Here is a 27,035-nt window from a genome sequence, read left to right as displayed (position 1 = left end):
TTGAGCGTCAACAAAAATTAAAGCTAATTGTTTATCCGGGCGATTTTCGAAAAATTCTAGTGTATTCATGATAATTCTAAGATTATCTCGTAGATATCTATTAGGAAGGAAGCCGTTTTGGTCTGAGTGAATGAATTGGTTAAGGAAGCAGCTAAGCCTAGCTGCAAGAACCCCTGCAAATATCTTATAATCGGAGTTTAGTAATGATATTGGTCTATAGTTCTTAATAAGAGATAGATCAGTTCCTTCTTTTGGGATAATAGAAATATAAGCCTCAGTCCAAGATACTGGAACCTGAGCCTCTTTCATAACCGCATTGAATAAATCCATCATGTGTCTTCCTATCACGTCAAACACTATTTTGTATAATTCAACTGGAAGGCCATCTCTACCCGGAGTTTTGCCATTCGCCTGTGCTTTCATAACTGTTTCTACTTCCTCCATCGTAAATTCCGCATTAAGAATTTCCTTCATTGTTTCCGAGACTTTAGGCAAGTCTGTCTTTTCCAAATATTTCCGAATTTCACAGATATTTTCCTCTCCTTTCTGATAAAGCTGTGTGAAAAAATCCTGAGCTACCATTCTCTTGCCTCCCTTAGTACAATGGAAATTCCCAATTACATCTTTCAGCCCTTCTATTCTCCGTTGTTCCTGCTCCTTTCTAAGCCAACCATTTTCCTGTTTTATTCGCCCTTTCAAAAAAATTTTGTTTAGTCCACTTTAGTTTATTTGCTAATTCCTCTTGATCTAATAATTTAATCTGGTGTTGCCAGTACTCCCTTTCCTCTATCAGTGTTGTCTGGGTTAATCCATTTTGCATCCTTTCTTCCACCCATTGTAATTTATTCAAGAGGTTGTCTCGGTGTTTCTTACCCGCCCTACCTTTGTCAATCATATATTTGATTAACCATCCCCTCATCACTGCCTTAACCGTATCCCATGTATTGTATATTGAAGTATCCTCTTTCTTATTTTCCTGGAAAAAAAGATATAACTCCTTCTTAAATTTACTCATGAATTCTTCATCTTTCAGGATACCTATATTCATTCTCCATCTACTCTTCCTACAATGTGGGATCTTCCAAGTTACCATTAGCGGGTTATGATCCGCCCACTGATTGGGCCTTATTTCCACTTCCGAGACCAGTCCCCTCAACTCAAGAGACATCCATATCATATCTATTCAGGTCCACGAGTGGTGTCTGGGAGAGAAATAAGTATATTGATTTTTATTGGGATTTCTCAACCTCCATATATCCTGTAATCCAAATTCCTCCCTTAAATCATTACATATTTTTGGTAATGTTCTCTTAATATCCTTTAACCTTCCTTGTATGTTTCCCGGGACATAATCCTGCATTCTATCCGTTACAGCATTGAAATCCCCCACTAGACAGACATGTTCATATTCCAGTTCCCCCAATTTAACATATAAGTTTTGATAAAAAGTCCTCTGATTATCATTAGGGGCATAAATACAAACCAATAAAGAGTTCCACTGGGCAATTTCTATTTCGAGCATGAGAACCCGGCCCTTCTGGTCAGCAAAAACCTGTTGGGATTTCAAATGATGTCGTACATCACTATCCCTCTTTTTTTTTTGACCTGCTAATGAGGTATAAGTTTTACCCAACGCCCGGCATTCTAACAAATGGTTTTGATCTTTTTTTATATGAGTCTCCTGCATGCAGACAATATCATACTTAGCCTTTCTTAATTTATTCAAAATCCTACTACGTTTATTAGGAGCATTTAAACCATTAATATTTACAGATATCAAACGCACTAATTCCCCCATTTCCTTTTCTCACCTAAGTTTTTACTTTCCCGCTGTTATAGCCTTCTTAACTGTTTGTCTTGTCTCCCTCTGAGGTGCTGTTAATTCCTCGACTTTTCATATTCCCCCACCCTTCTTTCCCGCCTTTCCTTCTCTCCTCTCCTCTACCTCTTCTTCCTCTTGCGATTCCTCCAAACTTCTACTTTCCCCTTCTCCTTCAACATCTAATTCTAACAAATTAAATTGTTGTTCCATGAATTCTCTTGCTTCTTGAAGACTCCGAATCCTCACCTTCTTATCCCTCCATGTCATCAATAAACCTTCAGGCAATAACCAACGATACGAAATTGCATTTTTCCTCAGGAAAGTCGTCAAAAATTGATATCTGCGTCTCTGTTCCCTTACCTGACGTGGGATTTGTTTCAAAACTATCATCGGTTGGCCTTTATATGTAATAGTTTGATTCCTTGTTCGTTTATAAAATTCTTCACACAAAGCTTTCTTGTTAAAACGAACATGAATTTCCCGAGGAAGATTGTTCCTTTTTGCGTAGCTAGTGAATACTCTAAAGGCCTCATCAATATCCCGTTGGATCATGAGTCTATCTGCCTCCAAAGTTTCTGCAACTATTTCTCCTACAATGTCATCCAGTTTTTCTCCTTTCTCTTCCGCCACATTCTGTATTCTAAGGAAAAAAGATCGTTCCATTTCCAGAAAAATTATTTCTTCTTCTAATTCTCTATTTATGGTTATTTGTCTCTTCTCCCAACTATCCATCCGTCCTTCGCATTTCTCCGTCTTCTTCTCTATCTCCTTCATTTTTTCCTCTTGTTGTATTAATGTCTGTCGTATATCTCCCAGTTCACTTCGCATCTGTTTAATTTCTTCTTTAACCCCTCTCATTTCCGCTTTCACATCTGCTCCCAAGTCCTCAAAGTTCTTAGATGTCGACTCCTGGTTTTTAGCCATTGATTCCTGGATGGCTTGTAACATATTTTGAAGAGTCTGCATAGAGGGCGTCTTCCCCGTCACCGACATATCTTCCGATGTTCTTCTAGAAGCTAAATACGTCGAATTTGGGGTTACAGCGGTAGGCAGAGAGATAATTTTCTTATTTGTTGTGGTAATAGTTGAAGATGTAGACATAACTGAAAACAACCACTGTTCCTCTACTCTTTGTTGAATAAATATATCAATCAAGTCTTTTAAATCAAATAAGTTAATCCATCAGCTCTTGATATATCCAAATTAGTCTATTTTCAATGTTTACTATGAGGCAGTGTATATATATCTTTTTCCCGCCTCCTTTCCTTTCCTTTCTTTTCCTTTCCTTTAGTTGTAATATCCCAATCCACCACTAGGTGGCAGTACAAGACCAACCAAGGGCAGTCTCCGTCTTCAGCAGTGGGGAAAGAAGAAAAAAATATCAAGTCAAGATGTGGCAAAAAGCTCGCCTCTTCTGATAATGTGACAAAGAGAGAAGTAAAAGAGAAAATCTCACTACGTCTTCAACAAGATCAGTCAATTATTCCTCATCCAACAGACAATATATTCAAATAAAAAAAGGGAGAAGATGAAGTTTTGATAATATCAAAGTTCAAAGGGAGATCAATAACTGCTTCTGAGGGGGAAATAACAGCTAGCAGCAAGAAGTTTACAAGACAGCCGTTTCTCCATTTCAGCCGCTCCCCCAGTAAATGGCAAATCTTATACGTTTCTTAGGCAGGAGGTTCAGTCAGCTCTGAGCTAACTTAGTAAAGTAGAATTCTTACACCATGCTGGCGGGCTCCCCTCTCCAGTTGGTATAGTCACGATTTCGGGGCGATCCCACGCCGCCCTCTTTCTGCGCTGGTATCCTGAGAAAAAATCTGCCGGCATGCGGGAAAGCCACCTCCTCGCATGCCCCGATGCCTCCCCTTCTTCGCAAGCCTCTCCACGGCTCACGATGGCGCAGGAACAACCGCCAGACACAGAAAAGGGAGAACTAGGATAAGCAGCTACACAATTCCTAGTCCTCCATTTAGCATGACGCAACCGGAAGCCCCCACGGTTAGCAAAAATGTATTCAAATGTAAATCCGACTTGCTGGAAGTGTAAAAAAGCACAGGGAACTTTTTATCATGCTTGGTGGCTCTGCCCAGAAATTAAGAAATATTGGAACAAGATTAAAACATGGATAGCAGAAATAACAGATTATGAAATTGAATTAGAACCCGAAATTTTCTTAAGGTATGATCAAAAAGAACATTAGGAATGATATAAAATATTTAATACTTCACATAACGGCGGCCAGACTAGCAGTAGCACAACTTTGGAAAACAAATAGATTGCCAACTGATCAGGAGCTATTACAAAAGATATACACATGCGCAGAAATGGACAAATTAACCTTAGAGTTACAGGATAAGGAGGACTCAAAATATTTTAGAATATGGAATAGATGGTACCAGTGGATAAATCAAAGGAGGCCAAATGGGTTGAGATGAAATTTAGAGGAAATTATCATAATTAAAGAAAAATGCACTGTCAGATAGATAGAAAATGAAATATGTCACTGTAGGTTTGTATATATGTATATATAATAATAGAAATTAGTTAAGTTGATTATTGTATATGTATATGCAAATTTGTTTCTTGATTAGGTTAACTTTTAACTTAATCAAGCTTTTGTATGTTTTAAATGCTTTTTTTAAGAATGAATAAAGTTTTGCTTTTTAAAATAAAAAATAATAATAATAATTCTTTGTGTGTCTCCTCCAGTTTTTGGATATTTGTTTTATGTAAATATTCCTTGATCTCCTCTTCCCTGATTTCTTCTTGCTTGTAAAGGTTCTGAAAGAAATTTTTTGCTATACGTTTTTTGTCTTGATTTATGTGGCATATTTCCCCTACCTCATCTTGCAGTTGGTATATGTTCCTCTTCTCTTTTTCCTTTTTCAATTTATACACTAACCAGCAACTTGTTTTATTAGCATGCTCAAAGTGTTTTTGTTTTGTCAATTTGATTTTCTGTGCAATTTCTGTTTGTGTAATTAAATTAATCTTACGTTTAACAAGTTTTAACTTTCCTTTAATTATTTTATTGTGGGGTTGTTTCTGCAGTTCTAAGTCATGTGTTCTGAGTTCTGTTAATAGGTTGTTTCTTCTCTGTTGTTTATCCTTGTTTTTCTTTGCTGTATATGAAATGGTAAGGCCTCTTATGTAGGCTTTGGCTGTATCCCAAAGGTTTTGGAGTGTTGTCTGTTCTTTGGTATTTATCTGAAAAAACATATTCATTTCTTTCTTAATCATCTGTGCATATTCCTTGTCCTTAATCATTCCAGTGTCCATCATCCACCTTTTTTGTTTCCAATATCCTTTCCATATTATTGTTATTGGGCTGTGGTCTGCCCAGGTATTTGGTGATATTTCTATGACTTTTATTTCTTTCCTAAGTTCTGAGGCTGTCCAGGCCATATCTATTCTGGACCACAATTGGTGTGGGCCAGAATAGAATGTATATTGTTTTGCTTGTTTATTCGTCTCTCTCCAAACATCATGTAGTTGTAGTTCATCCGCCATGTCTTTGGATGTATCCGGTAATGTTTTTTTCCTGGTTTTGTTCTTTTTATTGCTCTGATAATCTTTTTCAGTGTCCATAATTGCGTTAAAATCTCCAATGATACAAATATTCTCATATTCCAAATCCTTAGTTATGTTATGTATTTGTTTTAAAAACTCACTTTGATTTCCATTGGGTGCATATATCGATATTAATAACATTTTTTTTATTCTGTTTGTATTTCTATCATCAAAATCCATCCATCTGTGTTGCTTTGTCTATACATCTATACTTGCTTTGTTTTTAAATGTTTCTTAACGTATACTGCAACTCCTCTCTTTTTCTGATCCGCTAATGATGTGTATAGTATTCCTAATCTTTGGTTTTCTAATAGTTTTTGATGTTGTTTCTTAATATGGACTTCTTGTAAAACTATGACATCCACCTCCAATTTATGTAATTTTGTGAATATGTGTGTTCTTTTGGTTGGTGAATTTAGTCCATTTATGTTAATTGAGGTCATCTTTAGTTCTTGTTCCATTATTGTTTTCTATCTGTTTGTTGTTCTTAGTCTTCTTGTGTTTCTTGTAATTACTTGTGTCTTTTCCCTCGCTCCCTCTCTTTCAATTCTTTCTCTCTCCAATCTTCTTTTTTCTTCTTGATCTTTTTCTTCTTTTTCTGTCTGGTGTACCTCTTGACTCCTAGTCTCTAATTCTTCTCTGCTTTCCTGTTCCTCTTCCAACACAAAATGCTGATCAAAAAAGTCTTGTGCTTTTTCTAGACTGTCAATCTTGTATTTTTTTTCCTGCCAAGAAATCAGTAACACTTTCAGTATTAGCCATCGGAACAATATTTTGTATTTATTCAATTGTGTCATTAAGAAATTATAATTTTTCCTTTGGTCTCTTATTCTTCTTGGGATTTGTTTGAGAGTCATAATTTCCCTTCCTTTATATACAATTGTCCCTTCTCTCATCTTCCTGTAGATATCTTCTTTAATGGATTTTTTTGTGAATCTAATATGTATTTCCTTAGGCAACTTGTGTCTTTGGGAATAATTGGTGTGGACTCTATAGATTTCATCTATGTCTCTTCGAACGTCTTCCTTATCCCTCTGGGTTGCTTCTGCTAGTATCTCTGTCATCAGTTCTCCTAGATCTTCGTCTTTTTGTTCCTCTACATTCTGGAATCTGAGGAAAAAAGATGCCTTTTCCATTTCTAAGTATTTTAATGAATCTTCCAGATCCTTGTTGATTGACACTTGATTTTGCTCCATCTTTTTCATTCTCTTGTCCGTTTGTTCTATCTTCTCCTCCACTTTTTGGATCCTTTGCTCGTTTTCCGCAATGTTCTATTGTATTTTTCCAATCTTCTCATCAATTTTCTTAATGTTATCTTTTATTTCTCCCACATCTGTCTTGAGTTCTTCATGATTTTTCCTTGTTTCTTCATGGTTATTAGCTATGGACTCTTGCGTTTTGTTCATTCCCCCCTGAATCATTGCTAATACCGACTGAATGTTTTGCATGTTGAGGATGGAGGTTACCTTTTCTTTTTCCGCCCCGACATAGTGTCAACTGGCCTTTGCTGTGCTGGAGAAGCTGAGAGTGTCATCTGGTTTGAGGGTATCTTCTTGCTTGTCTTAGTGATCATTATTTATTTATTTATTTATTTATTTTATTGGATTTCTATACCGCCCTACTCCCGAAGGACTCAGGGCGGTGAACAGTCATAAGATAAAACACATAAATACAAAAATTTAAAATAGAATAAAAACAAATTAAATAATTTGGCTGAAACAAATTTAAAATACCCAATAATTTAAAAACAAATTAAAATTTACATTTAAAAGGGGAGAAGATTTAGGCCAGGCCAGCTTGGTGAAATAAGAAAGTCTTGAGCGCGCAACAGAAGGTGCGCAGATCCTGGATCCTCCGTATCTCCGGGGGGAGCTCGTTCCAGATCGTAGTGCCCCCACAGAGAAGGCTGTCCCCCTAGGGGCCGCCAGTCGACATTGTTTGGCCAATGGCACCCAGAGGAGCCCCTCTCTATGGGAGCGTACTGGCCGGTGGGAGGCTATTGGCGGTAGCAGGCGGTCCCGTAGATAACTAGGTCCTATGCCATGGAGCACTTTAAAAGTGATAACCAAAACCTTGAAGCGCACCCAGAAGACCACCGGGAGCCAGTGCAGCTCGCGCAGGAGAGGTGTTACATGGGAATTCCACGTCACTCCCATAACCACCCGCGCGGCCGCACTCTGTGCCAGTTGGAGCCTCTGAGTGCACCTCAAGAGGAGCCCCATGTAGAGAGCATTACAATAGTCCAGACGAGAGGTGACGAGGGCATGAGTGACTGTGCGTAGGGAGTCCCGATCTAGAAAGGGACGCAACTGGCGGATCAGGTGAACCTGATGAAAAATCCTCCCGGTCACGGCTGTCAAGTGCTCTTCTAAAGACAGCCGTGAATCCAGGAGGACGCCCAAGTTGCGAGCCCTTTCTGTGGCGGCCAATGATGAACCTGTAGTTGCCATTTGTACTTTTTGTATTATCTGTCCCCAAAATTTCATATACTGATTTGTTATTTAGATCTTTGTATTTCTATCTATATTAATGTTCAAATTATAGTGTCTAACAATCCTAAAATACTGCCCAAGTATGGTAATATTTACTATTTACTATATTGCTATTTCTCTATCACACAATCAAAATCTCTATATATATTTCCGTATACTTATTCACAGTTTTAAATATCCTACTTTATGTTTTTGCAATATTCTTAAATAAGGGAAGGAAAAAGTAGTGGGGGGGAGAGGAGGGAAAAGTTTAAGATTTCAGCAATTCATTAATTCAAGAATAAATTTTCAGCAATTCATTAATAACAACAATTTTTCCTTTTATAATTAATTACTCTACTATTAAGTTACTATTAGCTAATGTCAATTACCCTTAATTACTGAACACAATGTATTTTCTTCGGTATATATAATCAATCTAATTTAACTATAATATAAGTCTAAGTGTGCAAGATAATAAAAGGCCAAATAGTAAGATAAATCACTGTATAAACCCAAAAGCTGGACTAACAATATATATGTCACTTTTTACTTAATATTTAGTAATTAATAATTAATTAAATATTTAATAATCAAGTTTAAATAGCTGGATTTTACTTCATTAAATGTTATCCTTCCTCCTTTTATAGTATCTTCTTCTTTCAGTCTTGCATCATGTTAGGATATGGTTTGAGCCTAACAAGTTGTCCAGGCAATATATGTTTAATATGAATATGTATTGTGTGACTTTAAAGTTTTCCTGCTGATTCATTGTAATGCTGAGTCATGCTGTAATTAGATAATCACTAGTTGTAAACGTATTTAAGAAGGGTACTGTAAAGTATTCAGTTATGTTACCATAGTGTGTGAAGTTGCTACCATTGTGCTATCATTGTTGGATGGATCTGCTACCATCGTGGTGTGTGAACCAGAGTGAGTTTGTTATTCTAACCAACTACTGTTTGTGTGGTAAGAAGATTTTTGTATCACTGGACTGATTTAACTGGCAAAGACTTGGATTGATTTAAAGACTATGAGATTGTTTTTCACTATAAAGTAAACTTTTGATAAACCAGTTTGCACATCTCTTATTCATTGCTCTCAGCAACGTTTCTCTGTGCTCTACACTCTGCTGCTTGGTAACACAACAACAATATCCTTAACACATCATTCCACTTTCTTCTCTCTGTTAATTGTGTCCAATGTCCTTTAAGTTAAGTATCCAAATGTCCAACACTCAAAATGTCCAATTCCAAGTGTCCAAATATGATCCAAGTGTTCAGTAAAAAGACCTTAATAAAGTTAATTTAGCTCCACCACTCGTTAATTTCCAGACAGGAAGGTTCTGTATAACAGTCAGCTATTCTCTCCACTCCTCCGGTATCTGCTGCCAGTCGCTCACCTCGTCACAATCTCCACTTATAAAAAGGTCTGTCTGTCTCCTCTTCCTCTCTCCTCTGGATATCGTCCTTTTCCACAAAATTATTTATTTTAATACTCAGATTTCGACCGGATTCACCTTCTACTTGCTTGTGTTATAGTTTCCAATATCCGCCATTCATTTGACTTTCCGCTGTCAAAATCACCTCTTGCCTCATGTTGTTTCCTCTGATCTTCTCTGGTCTCTCTCATCTCGCTTAGAGTTCTAATTCCAAACACTTTCCTCTCCAAAATCAATTTGTTTTATATTTTATTTTGTAATCCACAACTCCTTAATGGTATTTCTCTTGGAGTCGCTCCGGTTCCACCACCTGTCACTTTCTGCGCTGTCACTGTCAATTTACGTTTTCCACTCCACTCACTTTTCCATCGCCACTTATTGCCGCGTGCTTGGAGTCTCACTTTCACCCGTTTCTGTTCACACTTTATAGCAGTACCTTCTTCTATTCTTGTTCTTCTTCCTTCTGTTTCCTACCAATGTCTTCTTTAATTTGATCTTCGCTTCCCACTAATCAGCTGTCAATATTTCAGGCCAGCCAAAATGGCTGGCTTTTTTCCAATCGGAATTAAGAGGTTTCCCCTGAACCTTCAGAGGGATTGCTGTCCTCACCGAGGTCCTCGGGTTTTCCTCTTTTTTCTATTGACCCCTCCGAGGTCAATAGCACCTGGATCGGCTTCCTAATCGAAAATATTGGAACTTTGAGAACGGAGCACCGTTCTCTTGTTCCTGGCACAATGACATCACCGCCGGAAGTCCAGTATGCTGGAAATGTAAAAGCAATTATGGAAAATATTACCATCTCTGGTGGACTTGCCCAATGGCAAAGAAATTCTGGGCCAAAGTCAAAAAGTGGCTAGAGAAAATAACGCAACAATCAATAAAGGAGAACCAGAGACATTCTTGCTAGGGATCTTCAAGGAAAACTATACAAAGGAAATAAAATATATAATACTACACATTTTAACAGCTGCCCGTATAGTCTATGCCCAAAATTGGAAAAAAGAAAACACATCAACAGAGGAGAAGTTGATTAAAAATTTTTTAGAATGTGCAGAGATGGACAAACAGAGAAAAGAACTCAAGGAAAAAGAGGATATAGAATACTATAAAATTTGGTACAGATGGTATGAGTGGTTGGAGGAAAGGAAAAATGATGAAGAAGAATAAAGGGGAGAGAAAGAAATGATAAAAATAATGGGGAAAATTGGTAAAATACAACATAGTGACTCAAATGAAATGATGGAGACAGATAGTAATATGGAATAAGATAAAGTAATATTTGTACAAATAGTAAATAATAAGGAAGGACCACTATGAAAGAGGTGTAAAAAGAGTTTCTGTATATAAATGTTGTATGTCTTGTATTGTTTTATTTTGTGTTATAATAAAAAAATTATATATATAAAAAGATCTGTGCTACTTATTATCAAAATCCAAGTGGAAGTGAGGACGCTGCTGATCCTGATGCTGGTAGGCAGAAGCAAAATCCTTTTTTTCTTGTTTTCCTCCCCAAAAATTAAGGTGCATCTTATATTCCAAAAAATATGATATACATATTTTCACACATAGATGAAAGTTATTAATTGGGGAGGGTTGAAAATTAAAGTGACAATATACATTTTCATTAATTTTTTTTATATTTTCTGAAGTTTTGTGACAGATATTATTAATATATATTATGGAAGTGAAGAAGCAGTGTGTGAAGACTTGGAACTCAAGGCTTTTGTGAAGGACATCTTTGTCTATGGGATGAGGAGCAACAAGGATTCAGGTGATGTACAACTTCTGTTGCAGTTCAGTTCTGTTTTTGTTTCAGTGCACAGCTGATGTGATAGAACTTTCCTTCTTTTGACTAATTCTTATTTCTTTAATACATTTCAAACAAACAAACAAATCTCTTCCTTTTCTGGCAAAAATGGAGACCTGAGAAAAAATTTAAAAAATATTCCATTGGTAACAGTGAAATAGGAACAATGAGTGAAAGTCTCCACAACATTGCCTGAGCCCACTCCTTCAGGTGGGCTCAGGCAATGATAAATACATCACTACAGGATGGGATGTTCCCAGGATCTTTTAGAGGCTTTGATCTGCCCCCTCCTCAAAAAAATATCATTTGATCCTACCTGCTTGGACAACTTTCATAATCATCTTCTCTTGGCAGCTGGATGAAATGGATTATCTGGACTCTTTCCAGTCTGGTTTCAGGCCTGATTATGGGACAGAGACAGCATTGAGGATGATTCTGGTATAGCAGGGTGGGGATAGTGCATCCATCCTTGCTCTCTTTATCATCAGCCTTTGGTATTGTTAGAGTTTACAGCAATCCAACCAGCACACAAGTAAATAATTCAGCAGGATTCATGTATAAAAGAAACTTCTTTATATACAGTAATATAAGGCATGATGCATGTATACCCATGCAGCAGAAGCCAGAACCAGAACTCAGAATCCACCCAGGCTCAAAGCCTTCTTCCCTGGCTCACACAGATCCTGTTTCTTAGTCACCAAACAGTTCCCATTGGCTGAGTTGTTGTTATGGCTATCCCAGCTCATAATTTCTTATACACTGACAGATATCATCAACCATGGTATCCTTTTGGGCCAGCTGCAAGATCTGCTGATGGGTGGCAGTTTTGTGCTGGTTCAGCTCTTCTCCAAGACTGGTTCTGATTGGGATTAATAGGGATCAAAAGTTCCAGTTCATAGCCATTTGTGGCGTGCCACAGGGTTCAATATTCTCCCCACTTCTTTTTAATATCTAGATGAAGCTGCTGGGTAACATATTCTGCCAGCATGGGATGAGGCATCATCAGTATGCTTTATACTGTATTTCTATCCCAGGTGACCTAAATGTTGTTGTTATTGCTTTCTTGTGATGGCTGGAGACTTTGGGGGTCTGGATGGGGGAATTGCGAGTTTGCTTCTGAATCCAGTTCAAGCAGGTTATCACCTTTAAAGTCTTTTTATGACATGGATCCAGGCCACCTGGGAAACTGTCTCAGCCCAATGGTATTGGCTTACCCTACTTGTTCTGGTAGAAGGGGCATGCTGCAAACACTGTAAATCAAAGAATTCTGGTGGGCAAGGCCCAGAAGAAAGAATTTTTCTGCTGTGGCTACCATCCTTGTGGCCTTCAAAAACAGCCTCAAAACCTGGCTCTGCCAAATGCCCTGGAGGCATTCCATGCTGGAGGTGGTTAGTGGACCAGGAAGAAGATCCCATTCCCACCCCATTGTATTCTGGTTTATCAGGTATTTAATCTGTATAAATTTTCATATTTAATGTTTCAATGTTTTAATATTTCAATTTTTAAATTCTGTGATGTTATAAGTTGCCCAAAGTCACCTGACCATGAGATGGGTGACATATAAATTTAATTAATAAATAATAATAAAAAGTTGATGTAAAAATGATATCTACTATATTAGAAGGAGACCAGTAGAATCTTTTCTGACTAACAAAAGCTTATGCCTTTTGTTATTCCAAAAATATACTACCAGACTCCTTCTAACCCATAAAGCAACACAGTTCTCCAACACAGTTGGAAGGGATTTTGAACCACTTCTGGTCCAACTCCCTTCTTTTTTTACAAACATATCAATGCGTGAACAGCTAGGTGTCATACATTCTAATACAAATAAAACTAACAGAATTAATCATGGTTATTACATTCAATAAACTTATATATTTCTAATAATAATGCAAATTTATATTGCTATCTGTCATTATTCAATTATTCCTTGTTTTCTCTTATTACTTTTATTTTATTATATAAAAGTGTATGCACTAATATTCCCCCTTCTCTTGCTTCTATCATTTATTCTAACTTTCATATCACCCTTTATTAAAAGACGTTTTCTTTCTATCCTACCTTTCTATCCTTCCTATACTAACTTCTAGTCATGTCACCTACCTAAAAAAAAGAAAAGAAAGAGAGAGAAGAGAAAAGGCAAATCAGAACAACAACAAAAAAGAAAAACCATCTTCTCTTGCCCACTTCAATACTTTAATTGCTGTGCTTTTTTTGACTTGCTCTCAAATTCCTCTCTTGAATCTTTAACTCTGTCTGCATCTGCTTCTTGGCTATTCAATCTAGGTATTTCTCGCACCTCTACCCTCTTCCACTGCCTACTTTCCAAAATTTCTGCCTAGGCCCCTATCTCCCTTTCAAACTTATCTTCTAACTCTCTTAGTATATTTTCCCCCTGATTTAATTCATCAGTCACTGTTATTTTCATTGTTGTCTCCTCTTTGTCTATTTCTTCCTTCATTTCTTCTGTTGACTCCTCCCTTTCCTGGGCATCTTGGTCTTTACTCATCATCCCACGTATGGTATTCACCATTTTTTCCATAGTCTCCTTAAAACCTTTCTCCATGATGTCTTTTGTGTTTTGAAAAAGTAATGCCCTCTCCTTTGAAATTCCACACATTTCTTCCTTATACAGCATCTTATTTTGTTTTTAAAAATTCAATTTTTGTCCAGCAATCCAAGAACTATTTATTCAGTCCTTAAATTGCCCTTTAAGGAGTGCACTAATCCCAATTCTTTATATACCATAAATAAACAATCAGTTCCATTTAGATAGTCCCAGAGGCTATCAAAAGCCTTTTTGTGTCCCCTTTACAAGTTTAATCTTCTATCATAACATTTGGGGGTCTCTTTAATTAGATAGCTTCCTTATTTTCATATTTGGGTCTCCAGTAGTCATGGGGTAGTTAAAAATAATCCAATAGATATTTTCACAGTCCTTCATATGGGTATTCCCAGATTTGTAATTTTTCCTTTCGTCAGCAGGTGGCACTCTCAACTTAAATTTCAGTATTTGTCAGGTGTGCATCCTTTCAAAACCCAAGAAAGGAAAACCCTAACTCTATGTTTGTAGAGAAAAGGTACTTTTACTGAGTTTGAAATTATAGCAGTGAAAGAAAAGCAAGATCTGAAGCAAAAAGCGTGAAAGTTACATATTGAAAGTATCCCCAAATCCCTCCCCGATAGGACTGAGGGTAAATGTCCAATCCTGTCCAGTCACATCTTCAGGTGTTTTCACCCATCTGGTATTCCGGGACGGTTGATCTTGACTGAGGTTAAACAAGTCCATTCAGCTGTGCAGTAGAACATGGGAGCAAACTTCCCTTTTCGTTCACACAGGGCATCTCTCTCCAGCTCACATCCCCCTCCCAAATGCCAATCTCCCCCCCCCATTACTATGGCAGCCAAAGCATAGAGGCTGACATTTGGCTCTCCTGCAGTAAAGGTGTTAGCTCTGGAGGAAAACACAAAACAAAAGAAACCAGATAGAAACAACATAACAACCCAATATACAAAAGACTTTACAATAAGAAGACTAAGGCTTATCAGGGTATTTAGTGTGAAACAGTTGTAAAAGTTTTGGTGCTTTGACATCTTGCTCATTCACCCATTCAGATTGAGAAGGAGGAAAATGTTTCCAGGCGACCAAATACTGTACTTTCCCCCTATGTTTCCTGGAATCTGGGATCTCTTTGACCTCAAAGTGCTGCTCTCCTTCTATGAGCAGGGGTACAGGAGGGTTAGGTTGATCTGGTTGGAGAGAGGAGGTATGTTCAGGTTTCAATAAGCTAACATGAAACACAGGGTAAATTCTTCTAAGGGTTTTTGGTAACTGTAGCTGTACCATGACCAGGTTGACAATCCTGACAATAGGGAAAGGACCCCCATACTTAGGCCCCAATTTCTTTGACTTCTGAGTAGTCTGTAAGTACTTAGTAGACAAGAAAACTCAATGCCCAACCTGGTAGTCTTTCGGCATAGCTCTTTTCTTGTCAGCATATTTCTTATGGGCTCAATGAGCCTCATCTAGCCTTACGAGTAGCAGGCCAGATAAACTGGAGCTGCTCAATCCATTCCACTAGTGAAGGGATGTGGGGATTCTGCAGCAGCTCTGGAATGGATACAAAGTCCTGACCAGAAGCCACTTTGAACAGGGTGAAACCAGTACTACTATGGATGGAATTATTATAAGCAACCTCTGCAAAAGGCAATAAGTCAGCCCAATTGTATTGCTGATAATTTATGTAACATCTGAGGTACTGTTCTAGAACCAAATTAGCACATTCACAAGCCCCGTTAGTTTGAGGGTGATGGGAGTAACTTAGGCCTTGGGCAGAGCCTAACACCTTCAGGAACTCCCTCCAGGAGAGGGAGGTGAATTGTACCCCCCCCCACATCTGAAATAATGCATCCCGGAACCCCGTGTAACCTATACACATGTTGAATAAACAGTTTAGCTAGCGTTTTTACAGAGGGAATCTTGGAACAGGGTACAAAATGCACTTGCTTGGAAAATAAGTCCGTGATCACCCAAATGACCGTATTTCCCCAGCTCTCGGGCAGCTCAACAATAAAGTCCATGGATATTTCTTTCCACGGAGCACAAGGACTAGCAATATTCTGGAGAAGTCCAGGCAGCTTTCCAGGTGGCCTCTTTGCGGAAGCACACACAGGACAACTAGCAACGTAGGCTTCTATGTTCTTTTTCAAAGAGGGCCACCAGAACTGCTGTTTAACTAAATATGAAGTCTTGACAAACCCAAAGTGACCAGCAGCTTTGAGTCATGGGCCTGCTGTAATATAGTCCCCCGAAAACTGGTGGGGACATACAACTTAGCGCCCACCCATGCTAGACCATCACAAATAGTGCACTCGTTTGAGTGGGATAAGAACCAGTCATTAGTTTTAAGCGCTCCTTTTAGCTGTTCACATAAATCGGTGGGATAAAGGTCCACCTTCCTCTGGACTCTGGTGACCACTGGGGGCAGCCAGTTGCTTGGAGGGAATCACCAGGCAGATCACTTCCAGCTATTATATTGGTTTAATCTAGATAGAGCGTCCACCATAAAGTTCTTTCCCCCAGGAAGATAGCGTAAAGAGAAGTTAAAACGATTAAAGTTTGAGCCCAACCAACTTGCTTAGGTAACAATTTCTGGGGCGTTTTTAAGGCCTCTAGGTTTTTATGGTCAGTCCATACCTCAAAAGGCTGTTTCGCCCCTTCGAGGAAATGCCTCCAAGTTAGCAAGGCCCATCGGACTGCAAATGCCTCTTTCTCCCATATTGCCCATCTCCATTCAGTTTCAGTTAATTTCCGGGAGGTGTAGGCACAGAGTTGTAAAATCCCAGCATCATTAGCTTGTAGTAGTACCGCCCCCACAGTCACGTCACTGGCATCAGCCTGGACTATGAAGGAGGCCTCCATGTTGGGATGTTTAAGGATGGGTTTGGCTGCAAACAACCGTTTCAATTTCTCAAATGCTGCTGGGCACTCCATGGTCCACTCGAGGGAACATCTAGGCTTTGGTTTAGCTTCTCCATTTGTTTTTAGGAGATTACTAATGGGTAACACAATTTTTGCAAAGGTGGGGATGAATTGTCGATAAAAGTTAGCAAAGCCTAGGAAACTTTGTAGCTGCTTATGGGTGTGGGGAGGCACTCACTCCATGGCCGCCCAGACTTTTTCCGAGTCCATTTCTATCCCCTCATGCTCTGGTCACCTCTCAATTGGACTTTGTTCTATATGGGTCTACCTTAAAGACTACTCAGAAACTTCAGAGCACATGTTACACCTCTGCTGGATAAGATGCATTGATTTCCGGTTTGTTTCTGGGTCCAGTTCACCAAGTGCTGGGGTTGGCCTTTAAAACACTACATTTTTTAAAAAAAAAATTTTTTGAATTTGTATACCGCCCTTCTCCCTGAGGACTCAGCCAAGTAAAAACATCAAGTACAAATATTAAAATACAGTTAATATATATATATATAAATTTGGCCCCATTAATTAAAAACAATAAACAAAACACTTAAAAACACTTAAAAAATTAGGCCAGCCCAGCTTGCTGGAAAAGGAAGGTTTTAAGGGCACGGCGGAAGGCACTGAGGTCTTGGATTCTCCTTATCTCTGGAGGCAATTGATTCCAGAGGGTAGGTGCCCCCCACAGAGAAGGCCCTCCCCCTGGGGGTCACCAGCCTGCACTGTTTGGCTGATGGCACCCCGAGGAGGCCCTCTCTGTGGGAGCGCACGGGTCGATGGGAGGTTGTCAGTGGCAGCAGGCGGTCTCGAAGATAGCTAGGCCCTATGCCATGGAGCGCTTTAAAGGTGATAACCAACAGCTTGAAGCGCACCCGGAAGACCACTGGGAGCCAGTGCAGCTCGCGCAGGAGCGGTGTTACATGGGAGCACCATGCTGCTCCCGTCACTACCCGCGCTGCTGCGTTCTGGACCAGTTGGAGCCTCCGGGTGCTCCCCAAGGGGAGCCACATGTAGAGAGCGTTGCCATAGTCAAGGCGAGAGGTGACGAGGGCATGAGTGACTGTGCACAGGGAATCCCGATCAAGAAAGGGCCGCAACTGGCAGATCAGGCGAACCTGACAAAAGGTCCCCCTGGTTACAGCCGTCAGATGTTCCTCCAAGGACAGCTGCGTATCCAGGAGGACTCCCAGACTGCGAGCCTTCTCAGTGGGGGCCAACGACTCGCCCCCAATAGTCAGTGATGGAGTCAACTGACTATATCGGGATGCTGGGAGCCACAGCCACTCAGTCTTGGAAGGGTTGAGCCTGAGCCTGTTCCTCCCCATCCAGATCCGCACAGCCTCCAGGCACTGGGACATCACTTCAAGGGCATCATTGGGGTGGCCTGGGGTGGAGATGTACAGCTGGGTGTCATCAGCGTACTGGTGGTATCTCACCCCAAAGCCACGGATGATCTTGCCCAGCGGCTTCACATAAATGTTGAACAGGAGGGGCGAGAGGACCGACCCCTGAGGTACTCCACAGATGAGAGGCCTTGAGGTCGACCTCTGCCCCCCTGCCAACACGAACTGCGACCGGTCGGAGAGAAAGGAGGAGAACCACCGTAATACGGTGCCCCCCATCCCCAACTCTTCCAACCGGTGCAGCATGATACCATGGTCGATGGTATCAAAAGCCGCTGAGAGGTCTAACAGGACCAGAACAGAGGAGTAACCCCTGTCCCGAGCCCTCCAGAGATCATCAACCAATGCGACCAATGCCGTTTCCGTGCTGTGTCCAGGCCTGAAACCCGACTGGAACTGATCTAGGTAGGATGTTTCCTCCAAGAATTGTGGAAACTGTTGCGCGACCACACTCTCAACAACCTTCGCCAGGAAGCGAAGGTTGGAGACAGGACGATAGATGGCCAATATTGCCGGATCCAGGGACGGCTTCTTGAGGAGAGGCCTCACCACCGCTTCTTTCAAGGCAGCGGGGAAGTGACCCTCACTCAACGAAGCGTTGATAACACCCTGGAGCCAGCCTCGTGTAACCTCCCGGGAGGCCAGTACCAACCAGGAGGGACACGGGTCCAGTAAACATGTGGCCGCACTAAGTCTCCCCAAAATCCTGTCCACATCATCGGGAGTCACAGCACCAAACTCCTCCCAGGTAACATTCTCAAGACTATTCCTCGTCACCTTGCCCTGATCTACCCAGTCAGAGTCCAAATCCCCCCGGATCTGAGCAATTTTGTCATACAGGTATTGTCCGAAATCCTCCGCCCTGCCTTCCAAGGGATCCTCCCGCGCTCCCAGATGGAGTAGGGAGCGGGTTACCCTGAACAGGACGGCCGGACGATTCCCTGATGACGCAATAGAGGCGGAAAAGTAGTTAAACTTTGCCGTCTTTATCGCCACTAGGTAGGTCTTAATATGCGACCTTACCAGTGTTCGGTCAGATTCAGCAAGACTGGCCCTCCAACCGCTCTCTAGGTGTCTTTTCCGGCGTTTCATCTCCCTCAGCTCCTCGGTGAACCAAGGAGCCGCGAGGGATCGACCCCGGGTCAGAGGCCGCAAAGGCACGACTCGATCCAAGGCCCCACCAGCCGCCCGATCCCAGGCAGCTACCAGGTCCTCGGCCAAGTCGTGTGCCAGATCTTCAGGAATTGGCCCAAGCTCCGTCTGGAACCTATCAGGATCCATCAGGCGCCTGGGGCGGATCCATCTAATTGGGTCCGCCTCCCTGCGGCGGGGTGTAGCGGTTCGAAGGTCCAGATGAAGGAGTGAGTGATCTGACCATGACAAGGGTTTCATGTCTATATCCCCTATAATAAGACCACTCAACCACTGGCCAGAGACAAAAATCAGGTCCAGCGTGTGTCCCCCCCCTGTGAGTGGGGCCATGAACTGACTGGGTCAGGTCCATGGCCGTCATGGAAGCCATGAACTCCCGAGCCATCTCCGACGTTTCACCAACGGACGGCAGATTGAAATCACCCATGACCATAAGCCTGGGTGTATCAACTGCCACCGTGGCTATCACGTCGAGTAGCTTGGGCAGGGCCGTTGCCACGTGGCAGGGAGCCAGGTACGTAAGCAGCAAGCCCATCTGAACCCCATGACCCCATCTCACAAAGAGGGACTCACATCCAGCAATCTGTGGCACAGTGGTCTCCCTCGGACCCAGACCTTCATTAATAATGACCGCCACCCCCCCTCCCCTCCCCTGGGCCCTCGGCTGATGGAATGCTCTAAAGCCTGGTGGGCACATCTCAACCAGAGGGACCCCTCCCTCTGGGCCCAACCAGGTCTCCGTAATACCTGCCAGGTCCACTCCCCCCTCTTGAATAAGATCGTAAATGAGGGGGGCCTTATTTACCACGGACCTGGCGTTGCACAGCATCAGCCGGAGGCCCAGGTCCTGAGTATCTGAGCCGCCTAGTATCCGAGGGGAGCCTTGAGGACCGGGGCGCGCAATCACTCTCAAGTAGCGAGTGCACACCCCCGGCACAAGATAAGGTCCTCTGCTCCCGCCATATCTGCCCCTCCCATCCACCGTGCTGATGATATCCCCAATCCCTCGTCCTGCGCCCTCCAAACCGTTACCCTGTGCCGGGCTGGGCCCTGACCTAGGTGGATTACCCCCCCCATCCCCTTTGGTCGCCCTCCCAGTTCCCCTTAAAAGATTATTAAAAACCCTAATTAAAAAACCCCTCAATCCCCACTTTAAAACATGCCACCTCTCGGGGCTCCAAAGCCCGTCCTTAAGGTAGGCCTTCGATAGAGTGGAAGGCCATCGCCGCGAGAGGGGGACATCTCGCAGCGCGAGCAAATCTGCCGAGGTATAAGCGATACAAGTATGATGAGATGGAAAAGGGGAACCTTGGATGTCAGCGATATTTAAAGATAGTCATTGAGGTGAGAGATGGCAAAAGAGGCTGGCCAGGATGAAGCTGGGGCCCCTTCACTCTCTCACAGTGATGGGGCGACCAGATCAGATGGTTGCAGTGCAGGCAGATGGCCACAGCCGTTCTCTCACCGCGGCTGGATGTAAAAGGCCAACAATAGTCACTCTCTCCCTGCAGATGGAGCAGCAGTCCTTGACCTGGACTCTCAGCTTCTCCCTCCAGCCTGCAATCTCTCCTCCCCCGAGCCAAGGCCTAAAGGTGGAAATCGGGCGGCAGGAATAAACTAGCCAGCAGCAGAATGAGATAGAGAACAAACAAAAATCCAGGAGGGTGATAATAAAGTCCCAGAGTCAGTAGTGATGGAAAAATGGGCCGACCTAATAGAGAGTCCAGGTAGCAAGGGGGGGAGGCCATTTTCATAGGGGGGGGGTCGAATTCAAGGGGGAAACCAGATGGTAATTGGCAATCCCCCTCTATCACTCCCCAACTCCCTTCGATGTTCCGGGCCAAATCACCCCCAATAATCCTGCCCGTTTTCTCTGAGCAAATTCTGCCACGATCTTCCCAGGTCTCGGTCCATGTGGGGGGTTTTCAGGTGCAGCTGACCACTGGACCATACACCCCAAGCCTCAAATCTGGGCTACATAACTGTTTGAAGCGGCCAACAGGCCTCCGAGCCTCCGGGTGCTGGGTCCATTGCCCTCCGCTTCCCGCACCCCCCCTCCCCTGGCAGCCCAGCTTTTTTCCGGCCACCGTCAAATCGAAGGGAGGCTTGGGTCACTATAGATGATTCCCTCGGCTCCCTCAGTTCTCCATCCGTCCATGTTTCCCCAAAAATAAGCCTGGGTCTTATATTTTTGGGCCACCAAAAAAGGCACCAGGTCTTATTTTTGGGGAGGTCTTATTTTCCTCGCCCCCCCAATGTACTGGGAGGTGGGGGTCTTGCCTCTTTGCCTAATGGTCTTACCAGCAACTTGGTTCACAAAACAGCTGATTTGCAGGTGCCATTCCGGCCATCGCCTCCAAGATGTGCGCCCGCTTTTGCAGTTGATTGTGGCTGCAAGAGCAGCAGGAGGCCCCACATGCCTTGCACCTCCTTCAAAAATGGTCTTACCAGCAACTTGGTCAGGAGTCCAAGTGAGGCAACCTCCTGACAAGCTAAGTCAAAGTCAAAGCCATATTCACTTAACAACCATGTTACTGGTAATTACAGCCTTTGGCGTCTGCCTCACCTGCAGTGGCTTTGCAGCCACCTCACCTTCCGCCCGGCCCAGCCCACAACCAATCCCCCGGCTTCTACCCATCAGCTTCCACTACCTCCCACTGGAGCTACCCCACGCACAGTCAAAATGAGCACTGCCAGCCTGCTAGGGCCCCATTGTGAGTGGCCACCAGTGGAGCCATGCCACCTGTACCACCTTATCCACCATTGCCTTTGGCCTGCTGAGCACCAGTCTGCACGCCTACTTAGTGCTGCAGGCGCCGGGGCACAGCTACACTCCTTGACTCTCTTTCTAGATGTGTGTGGGGGTGGTGGGGGGCGGCAGCGGGTGAGGAGGCATGGTTCCACTGGTGGCCACTCACAATGGGCCCTGACAAGGAGGGAGCCTTCACCCTGGCTGACTGTTGTTTGTGAAAGCTGAGATGAACACCCGGGGGGGCGGGGGCGGGAGAAGGGAATGAGAAAGAATGGACTTTTCTTGGCACAAAGCTTCAAAGAAAACAAAATCAAGCCGTGGTGGAGGGGATGATTTTCCTCTGAGTATGTTAGTAAAGGTTAACATTTCAGAAATGTTACCTGCGGAGGTCTCCTGGTGCAATGCTCTGCCGCAACTTTAGAGCAAACCTCCACCTTCCCTGCATAGGATTGGAGGCTGGAGGCTTTGCCTTGCTCCAATTGGCAGGAAAATCCCCCCCCCATTTCCCTGCAGATCATCCTATCCTTGGGGAGCCCTGCACAGATGCATATCCCAAAAATCCTCCCTTCGAAGCTTTTAGTCTTGCAATCCTGCACAGGGAAAAAGGAGGTTTGCTCCAAAGCTGCGGCAGAGCATTGCACTCCGTGGGATTTGGGCCGAGTTGCCCCATGCCAGCAGGGGGGCCAGGAGGGCGAAGAGCCCCCATGGGGCCAGCAGCAGCAGGTGCAGCAGGCCTAGCAGCTAGACAGAGGTGGGGGGAGGGGATCCAATTTCTATGCACCACATGGCTTTCTGCCTCATAGCAGCAGCCTGAGCAAGACCAGAGTTCCAGGCCTGGTGGAGCGCAAACCATGGTCGCCGCCTGCCCCAGAGCCACAAGGTAAGCTGCAGAAGAGAGGGACCCTCAGCTGTGAGGTTGCTTGGCGCTGTGGGCAGGGCTGGAGCTGGCAAAAGTGTGCTGGAAACACCTCCAGGCACCCGGAGAGACAGAATGAGAGGCAGCTCAGCTGATCCATGGCCACAATTAAGGGGTCGAGCCTCCATGAGCTGACTGGGGAAGGAAAGGCTGCCTTGTGTGCCACGCCCACCCACTTCACAAGGGCTTATTTTGGGGGTAGGGCTTCCCCATAAATCAGGCTAGGGCTTATTTTTGGGGTGGGTTGTCTTTGGGGAAACACGGTAGCATAGGATTGGATTATTGATGGGCTGCTACTCCCCAGTTTCATCCACCTGATCTAATAGGATGTTATGGCTTCCATTGTCTGGGAAGCTACATTTAATAGGCGCTAGGCAGCAGATCTTTTCTGGTGTCCCTGTGCTCCATCCTGAGGCGAGGATTCTATGCCAGCAGGCCTGGGGACACCAAGAGATGGGTGAACTAGCGAAGTGGCTCCACTATTTCTTTGTGTGTTATTCTTGCTTTAGTGGTTGTTGTAGTCCTTTGATGACTTTAATATTTGTTGATGATAATTCTTTTAGATACTTATTCTTTTAGTTCTGTTGTATTGATGCCCAGAATCAATTGCTTCTGATTGGCTATACAAATTAGAGGAATAAACATTGGGGTTTTTTTCAATATATTGGTTTGCTTTCACAACCCCCTCTAAAATAATGTACCCTGTTTCCCCAAAAATAAGACATTCCCTGATAATAAGCCCAATCAGGCTTTTGAGCGCATGTGCTAAAATAAGGCTCCCCCCGAAAATAAGCCCTTCCCAAAAATATTTAAACGCAAGAGCTGGAAATCAGGTAAGATGTCAGGAGGAGCCCCATCTTGTTCCACACGCCTCAAAATAATAAGACCTCCCTGAAAATAAGGCCAAGCGCTTATTTTGGGGTTCAAAAAAATATAAGACAGGATCGTATTTTCAGGAAAACATGGTAATTGGCTTGTCCTTAGAACAAGAAGAATACAGAAAATTCACTTCAAACAACTTGGGAAAGATTCTCTTGTCTTCCTTCAAGTTTTAAAAATATTTTCTCTGCCTCTCTTTTCTGATTTTCAGGATTTCCTAAGGCAATTAAGACACGGGAAAAGCTTTCTGAATATCTTACCATAGTGATATTTACAAGTTCAGCACAACATGCAGCTGTAAATTTTGGTCAAGTAAGTTTATTTAGATGTAATCATATGGGTTATAAACTTTTAAAATTGACAAAAATATCAAATGTAAAAAAAATGGAAGAAAATATTTTCCTTCTGCAGAAAACACAGGAAAGACAGAATAGAATGGATTTCAAATGGCACATTAAAATTAACAAATTAATTAGTCACATGTGTCAGAAGAAAAGCAAGAAATAGCGAAAGGAGAGGTAAGAAATAAAATTATCTTTTGATCAGAGACGGGCAATTTGCACACTACCTGCACTCCTCAGGATACAATCTGTCCCTGAAACTGGACACAGCTAAATTTTTCAGACTTGTTACTCTGTATATTCACAAATATTAAGAGGCAAAGGACTGATAAAATCTATGGCACCTGTTAATAGAAGGGACCTTAGTGAACCAGGAGACATAATACCATTCCAGACAAGTGGCTGTCTAGTCGCTTCTTAAAAGCCTCCAGTGATTGAGCACCCACAATTGAAGGCAAGCCATTCCATTGTTCTCATTGTTAGGAAATTTTTGTCCTTAGTTCTAGGTTGCTTCTCTTCTTGATTAGTTTCAATCTATTGCTTCTTGTCTTGCCTTTGTGTGGTTTGAAAAATATGTTGATCCCATCTTCTTTGTGGCAGGCCCTCAAATGTTCGAACACTGCTATCATGTCATCCCTAGTCCTTTTCAATAGACAGTGATGGCTAACCTTTTTGCTATCATGTGCCAAAAGTGGGGGGAGCACGGGAAACGCGCCAGAGGTGGGTTTCAGCAGGTTCTGACCAGTTCTGGAGAACCGGTAGTGGAAATTTTGAGTAGTTTGGAGAACTGATAATAAAAATTCTGACTGGCCCCACCCCCATCTATTCTCTGCCTCCTAAGTCCCAGCTGATCGGGAGGAAATGGGGATTTTGCAGTATCCTTCCCCTGCTGCGCCCACTAAGCCATACCCACAGAACCGGTTGTAAAAAAATTTGAAACCCACCACTGGAAAGCGCACATACGTGCCCACACCCCATAATTCAATGCACCCTGACCCCCCATGCATGCACGTCTGACCCACCCATGCTCCCCCTTTTGGCACGCGATGGTGGGTAGGCCACCGATGGTAGGCCACTGATGGTAGGCCATTTTTTGCCCTCCCCAAGCGCCAGAGGCTTTCTTTGAGCCCGGGGAGGGCGAAAACAGCCTTCCCCTCTGCCACCAGAGATCCTCCGGAGGCCGGAAATGACCCATTTCCCGACTTCCGGTGGGACCAGAAGGCCCGTTTTTCACTCTCCCTAGCCTCCAGAGGCTTTCTAGGAGCCTGGGGAGGGGGAAAACAGCCTCCTGACTTCCGGTGGGCCCAGAAGGCCCAAAAATCAGCTGGCTGCTCGCATGCCCACAGAGATAGCTCCATGTGCCTTTATCAGTTTATTAATTTCCTGTTCCATTTTATTCTTTCCGGGTTGATATTATTCCAGTTTTGAGTCGCATTAAGGTCCTTCTTTTTTAATCATCAAAGTCTATCCTCATATAGGCAAAACATATCATCCTTGGTTCTCGCCAGTTATCATTTTAAAAGTTCAGGGGTTTTTTTTTCTCGCTTCTTCAAAGGTTTTCTCAAAACAGACAATTCCTTGTCATGCTCTTCTTTCTCCTACAGATGTCTCTCTATATCCACCATTCCACTCAGCTAATTAATGGTAATAAAATCACCATTTTATTTGTAATCCACATCCGTTTTTACTGAGTCAAAAAAGAGAAAAAGCCAGTTTTTCAATTCTTCTTTCACCTTTATATACCACCACTCAGTTTGTAATCCAATCCAAATTAAATCCAAGTTCCAAATTTACATTTCCATTTATCAATCACTTTTAATTCTTTAGTCGGTTTCTTCTATGGCGCGCTTGTCATTCCCACTTTCTCTCTCCATCCGCCATCTCCCCCCGTCACTATTTAGCCGCTATTTCCATGCCAGGGAAATTTTAGTAGTTTAAAGTATTTAGAATTTTCTTTTTATTGTCTATGGGTTGGCCAATCACTCACCCAACACCAACACTCTGTCCAAATCTTCCCTCCTGCACATCGCTTGCTCCAGAGGCTCCAGCTTCATGGTAATTCACCCTGATCGCTGCCCCCCGTCACTGGCTTGGAGAGTTTCTCGGGCTATCCAAGGGACTTGCCTGTCTCTCTTTAGATACTGAGCTGCCTCTCCATCTTCACTGTCCCTACAGGACAGTTTCGGTCCGAAGACCCCCCCCGGTGTCAGTTTGTCTGGCTGGATTTCGCCAAGCTTGTCAGAGCCCAGCATTTTCCCAGCCAGTCACGCCGTGGCGCTTCCGGATTCTCTCTCTCTTATGTGTTTGGAAATAAAGGAAATGATTATTAATTTGCATGGAAAATTGAAATTTGAAGATGTAGAGACTGAGCTAGAATGCACTGAAGATGAAAAGGAAATGACTAAATAATAGGTAATAAAGGACAAAATAAAAGATTTTATGATTTTAAAATATAAAATAAGTATACTGGGATTAACAATGAAAAGACACAAAAAAGGAAAGAGAAAGGAGAAACAATGGGAAATATAGGGCAGAATAGGAGAGTGTAGAATTCTAAAATAAAAAAGAAAGAAAGAAGAAGGAAAAAGAAAAGGAAAAGAAAGAAAAGAGGGTGGAAGAGAAGAAAAAATATTAAAAATATAAATGATTACACTGGGATTTACAGTGAAAATATAAGAAAGAGGGAAAAGGGATGGAAAACAATGGGAAATAAAGGGCAAAGATTTCATGATTTTAAAACATAAAATCATGTTGGGATTAACAATGAAAAGATATGAAAAAGGAAAGGAAAAGCAGAAACAATGGGAAATATAGGGCAGAAAAGGAGAAAGACAGAAAGAAATAAAAATATATTCAGAACTGTAAAATTTAATAGGTAAGTTTAATGTCAGAAAAAAAGATAAAACAGTAACATTAATTAATTGATTTTTAAAATAAGGGGAGTATTGAGCTGTATGAAATAAAGGGAATAAGACTTATACTCTATATTTTAAGTTTTA

The 27,035-nt window shown here is 42.5% G+C and overlaps 2 protein-coding genes across 6 annotated transcripts in view; one reads left to right on the top strand and one right to left on the bottom strand.

The window, feature by feature from the left end:
• The window catches only part of ALOX5 (arachidonate 5-lipoxygenase), a 207,141-nt gene that overhangs the window by 166,141 nt on the left and 13,965 nt on the right, over nucleotides 1-27,035 (top strand). For 4 of the 5 annotated variants that reach the window (XM_034409895.3, XM_034409894.3, XM_034409897.2 and 1 more), the window contains 2 exons: nucleotides 10,960-11,081; nucleotides 23,907-24,007. In XM_034409895.3, coding sequence (XP_034265786.1) covers nucleotides 10,960-11,081; nucleotides 23,907-24,007 — 223 coding nt within the window. The remainder of the gene's footprint in view (nucleotides 1-10,959; nucleotides 11,082-23,906; nucleotides 24,008-27,035) is intronic. The other variant, XM_034409896.3, reaches the window with a different exon arrangement.
• On the bottom strand, nucleotides 19,054-21,490 carry LOC148114762 (uncharacterized). The gene is made up of 2 exons (XM_087888837.1): nucleotides 21,450-21,490; nucleotides 19,054-20,251 (listed from the first exon to the last, which is right to left on the bottom strand). Exons 1-2 carry the CDS (start codon nucleotides 21,488-21,490, stop codon nucleotides 19,300-19,302), a joined length of 993 nt encoding a protein of 330 aa, XP_087744963.1. The 3' UTR covers nucleotides 19,054-19,299.

This window comes from Pantherophis guttatus, chromosome 3 (assembly GCF_059756535.1).
Source record: "Pantherophis guttatus breed Tessera chromosome 3, ASM5975653v1, whole genome shotgun sequence".
In the NCBI taxonomy this organism is placed as follows: Eukaryota; Metazoa; Chordata; class Lepidosauria; order Squamata; family Colubridae; genus Pantherophis; species Pantherophis guttatus.
Note: the sequence above shows the minus strand (reverse complement) of the source record. Positions and strands in the feature narration are given on the sequence as shown.

Excerpts from the sequence above, each read along its gene's own strand:
- LOC148114762 (XM_087888837.1), bottom strand. The coding sequence starts at position 21,490 with ATGGCACCTGCAAATCAGCTGTTTTGTGAACCAAGTTGCTG. Across the intron at positions 20,252-21,449 it reads TTTTGTGAACCAAGTTGCTG|GGGAACTGGGAGGGCGACCA; the intron begins GTAAGACCATTA and ends TAATCTTTTAAG.